The 7,210-nt window shown below is 41.5% G+C and overlaps 1 protein-coding gene across 2 annotated transcripts; it reads left to right on the top strand.

The window, feature by feature from the left end:
* Positions 1-1,123: 1,123 nt before the first annotated feature.
* Positions 1,124-6,651, top strand: tbc1d20 (TBC1 domain family, member 20). Of its 2 annotated transcripts, none has more exons than XM_058055122.2 (8): positions 1,124-1,540; positions 3,586-3,771; positions 4,015-4,095; positions 4,167-4,353; positions 4,459-4,560; positions 5,244-5,385; positions 5,711-5,889; positions 5,968-6,651. In XM_058055122.2, exons 1-8 carry the CDS (start codon positions 1,489-1,491, stop codon positions 6,224-6,226), a joined length of 1,188 nt encoding a protein of 395 aa, XP_057911105.2. In that variant the 5' UTR covers positions 1,124-1,488; the 3' UTR covers positions 6,227-6,651. The 2 variants fall into 2 exon arrangements, with proteins under 2 accessions (XP_057911105.2, XP_057911104.2); XM_058055121.2 differs by having other exon boundaries at positions 1,124-1,546.
* Positions 6,652-7,210: the final 559 nt, after the last annotated feature.

The raw sequence follows: 7,210 nt of genomic DNA, 5'->3' as shown, positions 1-7,210 counted from the left end.
TGTAATAAATATTATGTTTATAATTGGAAATTTGTCGGCGGCACAGCGGTTGAGTGGTTAGCGCGCAGACCTCACAGCTAGGAGACCAGAGTTCAATTCCACCCTCGGCCATCTCTATGTGGAGTTTGCATGTTCTCCCCGCGCATGCGTGGGTTTTCTCCGGGTACTCCGGTTTCCTCACACATTCCAAAAACATGCTAGGTTAATTGGCGACTCCAAAATTGTCCATAGGTATGAATGGTTGTTTGTCTATATGTGCCCTGCTGGCGACCAGTCCAGGGTGTACCCCGCCTCTTGCCCGAAGACAGCTGGTATAGGCTCCAGCACCCCCGACCCTCATGAGGAAAAAGCGGTAGAAAATGAATGAATGGAAATTTGTCATAATTCCATGTAATACCAATAGCAGGAAAGACTGAAACTTGTGTAGGTTGCATTACTGGTAGTCCATCCATTTCCTATGCTGCTTGTCCTCACAAGGGTCACGGGGGTTATGCTAGAGCGTATCCCAGCTGAATTTGAACTAGTCACCAGCCAGTCACAGGGCACATATATACAAACAACCATTATCACTCACATTCATAGTATGGGCGATTTAGAATCTCCAGTTATAGAGTCTACATTATATATAATATTAGAGGAAACGAGACGACACAGAGGAAACACATGCACAGGGAGAACATGCAAACTCCACACAGGAATGCCCAACATGCTAACCACTCGCCCACCATGCGGCCCCATTACTGGTAGTGTAATGGAAAACATGTATGAAGCCCTTGTCCAGTTATGAAGTCCTTGGCATACTATGAATAATTCCTCTAATACTGTAGTTGGTCCAACAGGACAGAGGCCAAGTCAATGGTGATGATGTAGGCTGCAGTAGTCTCTCAGATGCCATTAACAATGCCTTTACTGAAATAAATCCAGTACTTTTAAATCAAATTTCTGTTATGTTTATGAAAAAAAGATCTAAATATATGTTTATTCTGTTCAGTCAAGGCTCCATGTATTCATTCAGTCCGTGGATTCTACTGCTGACTCACACGTCACGTCAGGTCAATCTTGTTGTTCATTGCGGACACGCCCTCTGATGGACGTGACATCATTTGACCATACGTCATCACACATTCGACGCTGCGCATGCGCAAATGCCAAATTGAAGTGACGTCGAGCATCGGTCGCCCGAGCCCAAACAAACATTCAAACAAACATGTAAACACTTCCTTCAGCACTGCAGTAGTTTCGTTGTCCGAGTCGTGAGTACCGCGTTGGGATCAGAGAAGTATTAATATGGGAGCCGGATGCACAGTAGAGTTAGCTTGAGCGAACCTAGCGGCGAAGCTAACAAACTAGCCGGGCCATGTTACCCTAATAGGCTTGCCGAGTTAACTAAGCAGATGGCAGCCACGAAAGATTAATCTGCGGCAAAAGTCAACAGTATGTACGACTGAAAAGGTGGAGAGAGGGCCACCACAAACAAGAGGAGGAAACATGAAGACGTCCAATGCGGTCACTGCCTCGGCACCGGTGAATGGACAGCAAGGTAACGGTAAGCAGGACGCTGGTGAGCCCGGTTAGCTGGGGCCAGTCGTGGAGTTTGCGGTTAATGTTATTATTGGGGATTTTTCTCAATTATATATTTTGCATTTATAGATGTGCATGATACTGATTGCCATAAGCTGCACACTGCATGGCAACTATCAACAGTCATCTGCTCTGGGCGCAATAATGTTCAATTAGTTTGTAGCATAACTGTAATATTATGTCAATATTTGGATCTGAAAATATGAGGACATTTTCGTGAAACTTTCGTGGAATTCCCATTTATTAACAATACAGACAATTGTAACTGTCGTTCAAGCATAAAATGAAATTAACCACTGTTATTGGCGAGACAAAGAAGATGCATCATCTTCAGAGCCCTTCACAGTTCAGAATCAGTTTTGTTGGCTTACATAAGAAAGGAATTTGAGTTCAGTTAAAATTAGCTCTCACTGTACACCTCGGTTTTAAGGTCACAGTTTGGTTCATTTTTGTAACTGCTTGGCTTTTGTGTTAAGAGTTTTAAAATGAAACAAAAAAATATAAACTTCTGGTAGGTAATTCTTCACAAAAAAAATTCTCCACGATTCATTAATTCAATACATTTACATGAGAAATTTTTCGTCTTTCCGATGGAATCTTTCTGAATGACTTTTCTGAAAACAATGGGATACATGGAAAGGAATATTCCAATCTCTTGTCTACATGTGCTGCTATAATCAAACAGAATAGTCAATGGGGCATGCAAGGTAAAACAACATGAACATCATGTGACACCGGGTTCCCAGAGTTTTTCTTTCACTTGTTGGAATAACTCCGTATTACGAGTTTTTCGTCCGTCCAGTCTTGATATTTAGTTTGGATCAAAAAAAAACTTTCCACAGCAGTCCAGTGCGGATTACGCTCCTCCATTTTCAAACCTGAGGAACGTCTTCAGTTGCATGTTATGTTATATTTGAGCATGCATTGAAAGATTGGATTGGCACTTTTCTTTTGGAATAAGGTGTATACATTTTGGTGGTATTCAGTTTGAGCAAATAAACCGAATGCAAGCGGAATATTTGGGTCCATGGATACGTGGGTCATGGGTGAGCTAAAGCCTATCACAGCTGATTTTAGTTGACAGTCGCGAGTCAATCACAGGGCACAAATAGAGAAACAATGTCATTGTCTAATTTGCATACATGACCATATGATTAAACTCATTTTGGTACATGTTTCTATATTTCTGACGCATAACGTTTGAGTGTTGAGTTGCAGTGTGATGAGTTTAATGATGTTTGTAAGATTAAATTGTGAGTCAGACTATTATATTGAGTAAAGTCCTTTTTTCCAATGGGTTGATAAGCTCATCTTGAGTTTTTTCATAGCTCATGATTAGCTCTTCTCACATAAAGAGCTGACTGGTCCATGCGGCTTATGTATGTTATTTTTGACATCCCTAATTTTAATTTGGATTGATTAGCTTAAGTGTAGCAACATTACTAAAAAGACTGTAGTCAGTGACTTGGTATATTCCAAAGTTGTTGCTCTTGTCTAGAAATGCAAACATTTAGATGTATTCAGGTTGAAAAAAAAATATGGCTCTCACGGTAATACATTTTAAAATATGTGGCTTTCTTGGCCAAAAAGGTCCCTGACCTCTACTTTCCGATCTATTTTACCATTTTTTGAGGTTTTTTTTGTTTGGTTATTTTATTTTTACAATGTGCTACAAGCTCACAAACAAACCATGGTCAGCAAATAGTCCCCGAGCGACACTTTGGACATCCAGGAGACCCGACTTCGATTCCACCCTCGGGCATCTCTGTGCGGAGTTTGCATGTTCTCCCCGTGCATGCGTGGATTCTCTCCGGGGACTCCGGTTTCCTCCCACATTCCAAAAAAACAAGCACAATTTTGTGCGGTGGCAAAAAAATCCCAGCTTTGGCGGTGTTAATCTTTACAAAGCACATTGACCTCATCACATTCAAGGGTCTGCAGATGTGAAACGTTCCACAGTAGATGATGATGATGATGATGTTGAATGCACATGTTGTCTATCAGACTGGGACAGCAGGTGGCAGAAGAAGATGTCCGATATTGCTCAGGCCCTGCAAGCAAGTCCAGTGGATGTGGCGGCTCTCAGGAGGATGGCCATCAGCGAGGGTGGCCTGCTGACGGATGAAATCCGCTGTCAAGTGTGGCCTCGCCTTCTGAACGTCCCACAGCACATTTTGGATCAAGATCCGGGTGAGTGTACATGAAAAAGTGCTTGCCCCCTTCCAGTAGGTTTGGATTTTTTCTCCCTTCACAATAAAGTTCAATTTAAAAACTGCATTTTGTCAATGGTTGTGTTGTCACTGACTAATATTTAAATGAGATCTGACAGATATCAGTGTGGAAAACATGCATTAAAAAAAGAGAAATCACACCACTATATGTAATGGCCAATAATTGCATATCACTTCTGTATATCTCATGTTTCCTCTGCAGAAACAGTAGAGCGGGATAATAACAAGGACTATAACCAGGTGCTACTGGATGTTCAACGTTCTCTACGAAGGTTCCCACCTGGCAAGTACTGATGAAATATTTCTGGATTTTATCATGTTGAGAGTAACATGGTTTTGGGTTCTCTCGCCCAGGTATGCCAGATGAGCAGAGGGAGGGTCTCCAGGAAGAGCTCATTGACATTATCCTGAGAGTTCTGAAAAATAATCCTCAGCTGCACTATTACCAAGGATACCACGATATAGTCGTCACCTTCCTACTGGTAGTGGGCGAGCGTCTGGCGACTGCTCTTGTGGAAAAGCTCTCCACGCATCACCTCAGGTACATTTTCTCTCGACTTTTTTTTATCCTTCTTGCCTCACTGCATTTTCAAGTTCAGATTAAGGTTAAGGTTCTTTTTAAGGTGCTCTGAATTTTCTTTGTCAGGGACTTCATGGATCCCACCATGGACAACACAAAACACATTCTCAACTACCTGATGCCCATTATTGAGAGGGTCAACCCTGAGGTGCATGATTTCATGCAACAGTAAGAGCAACCTAAAATTTTTGCAAACCTCACCCACACGAACCACAAAATGCGTGTGACAGATGTTTGCCAAAGCCGGAGTAATTCTAGTATGGATCTAGTACCTACCTCTTGCGTTTGTTTAACACCTGCACATACACATGAAAATCAAACTTTGATATTTTTATCTAGTTTTTAATTTCGTAAAAAAAATACACCACCACCAAATGTTATATATTAAAGACAGGGCTTTGTTTTATTATTAACTAGCATCAAAATGTCAGTTTCTTCTCTTCACATTTTGCCTTTTCTGCTTTATTTTTCTAATTTTTGGTTTAATTTTATTCCTACAATATTCCGTTGATTCCTAATCATATTCCTATGATTAATGATATCATTCTACCTGCCACTGGCATTATTATGGCTCATAATAATGCGATAAACGTGTGGTTCAAATGTTCAAACGCTCCTATTAGAGACTAGCGTTAGGCAAATGGCCTTGGTATCTTTTAGATTGATTTTAATTTTCACTTAATTTGGAGCAGTTTCATTACAAATATGTTTAATTGTGTCCTGTTATTTATCTTTCTGTTCATAAAATACAGCAAAAATTGGTGATTTGATTTCAATGTGATTTATTCATGATTCATTTTAAAACTGATTAATTTGATTGAATATTATATATATATATATTTGATTACCAGGGCAGAGGTTGGCACCGTTTTCGCTCTCAGTTGGTTGATCACCTGGTTTGGCCATGTTCTGTCAGACTTCCGCCACGTCGTACGGTTGTATGACTTCTTCCTTGCCTGCCATCCACTGATGCCCATCTATTTTGCAGCTGTGGTGAGTTCCCTTTTCTGCCACCGTGAGCCCAACCCAACCCAAAGAGCTGCAGAATCGATGTGTGCTGCTCTTTTATTCATGAGGCGTAACTAATAAGCCCTGGTGCATTAGGAGGTTTGTGTTTGTTTGAAGCGGCGTTTTCTGGCGATTTCCATGATCAATTCAATGTAGCTGGCTCCACAGATGAAACTTCATCCCCTCATATATAGTTGTTTGACGGGTGACAGTAGCTTATATCATAAGTAAAACAGAAGGAATACGTTGGAACTAGTAAAAGATCATCTATAAATCCTCTGAAGTTGTTATTTTGTTTGTGCTGCTGCAGATCGTACTTTACAGAGAAGACGAGGTGCTGGAGTGTGAGTGCGACATGGCGATGGTCCATCACCTACTGTCTCAGATTCCTCAGGATCTGCCCTACGAGACTCTCATAAGCCGAGCGGGAGACCTTTTTGTCCAATTCCCCCCCTCGGAGCTGGCAAGAGAGGCCGCCTCACATGACTGGTACTTAACTGTTTTGTATGTTCATGTTATCTGCAGCCTGTTATCTCCCGGTTTATCCGCCTCTCTCTGCCTCCCCAGCATGGCCACCACCACCTTTAAGGACTTCGACCTCGCCTCGACCCAGCAGCGGCCCGACTCAGTTCTTCTCCGCCGGCGTAAACAGAAACAGGCGGCGCTGGAACGCTCGGTGGCAGGTTCTACAGTGACCCAACCGTCCGTAGCGCGGCGTTTTGTTCGTTTAGCCGTTATGGGCCTGACGGTGGCTTTAGGGGCAGCGGCGCTCGCTGTGGTCAACAGTGCGCTGGAGTGGGCCCCTAAACTGGACCTCTTTCCTTGAACAGAAGTAGTACACTCCAGTGACACAGTTCTTGACTGAGCGTGGCTCCTTCACAACACCGGTTACCTCGCCTCTAAGCCACCGCTATGAAGATTACTCTAAAATGAGAAGACTTTCTTACTCCGTTTCCTGTTATTGCTGTCATTTCTACTTGGTAATAGCAACAACTGTTATTCTTATAGGAATTTATGGGAGAAAAAAAACATTACTTAGATGCGTGTTTTCAGTGTGCGTATATATTAATGAGGTATTTCATATCTGAGACCAAATGGAGGATTTGTAGAATCCTCTCCTATTCACTAGAGTTAATCATTTTCTACATGTAATAAGATGTAAACAAATGGCACACAGACACATGTAATGCAAATTTAAAGCCCCTGTTCGCGCTTGGCACCTTTGACATTCCTATGATTTTTTTTTTTTTTCAGCACAAACACCTTATAGGTTTTATGTCCCTGTGTTCCTGAAGATACCAATGTGGGTGTTGACACAATTTATACACAATATTTACAATAATTCACAGTTCTAAGGTCAACCTTTGTATTTATTTATAAGCACTTTTAGCTGAAAAGAGCACGCTAGTACAGCAGTCGATGCTGAAGTTCACTTGATTGTGGTTTCCCCAATGTGGAAGTGAGGGGTTTTACTGCTCTTAGTCATTTTTTTGCAGGATTGTGCAGCTTTTTTGGAAGTCAGCCAGGGACATTTTCATTTAAGGCTGACATTTGATTGCAAATTGAAAGTCACTAACACTGGTTGAGCTGCTAAATGATAAATACAAATGCTTAAATGGTTGATTGGAGAGTAAAATAAACGTTTTTAACTGGTTTCTCTGTTGCTCCCATTGCACTAGTTTTTCAGCCTTTTTTTCTGTTTCGTTTTAAGGAAAAAAATGTAAAGTTGTACAAGAGAATGCTATATTAAAACCTTTAAGCGGAAATGGGTGTTTATTGTTTGACTCCGATGTTCCATCCAGGTGACATT

Source organism: Doryrhamphus excisus, linkage group LG18 (genome assembly GCF_037039965.1).
Source record: "Doryrhamphus excisus strain RoL-2023G ecotype Guam linkage group LG18, RoL_Dexc_Guam_v1.1, whole genome shotgun sequence".
Classification (NCBI taxonomy): Eukaryota; Metazoa; Chordata; class Actinopteri; order Syngnathiformes; family Syngnathidae; genus Doryrhamphus; species Doryrhamphus excisus.
This window is presented reverse-complemented; position numbering and strand designations above follow the sequence as displayed.

Bases quoted from the DNA above. Each gene is read 5' to 3' on its own strand.
- tbc1d20 (XM_058055121.2), top strand. From the start codon at position 1,489: ATGAAGACGTCCAATGCGGTCACTGCCTCGGCACCGGTGAATGGACAG. The intron at 1,547-3,585 runs GTAAGCAGGACG...GTTGTCTATCAG, and splicing joins GAATGGACAGCAAGGTAACG to ACTGGGACAGCAGGTGGCAG. The intron at 3,772-4,014 runs GTGAGTGTACAT...TTTCCTCTGCAG, and splicing joins CATTTTGGATCAAGATCCGG to AAACAGTAGAGCGGGATAAT.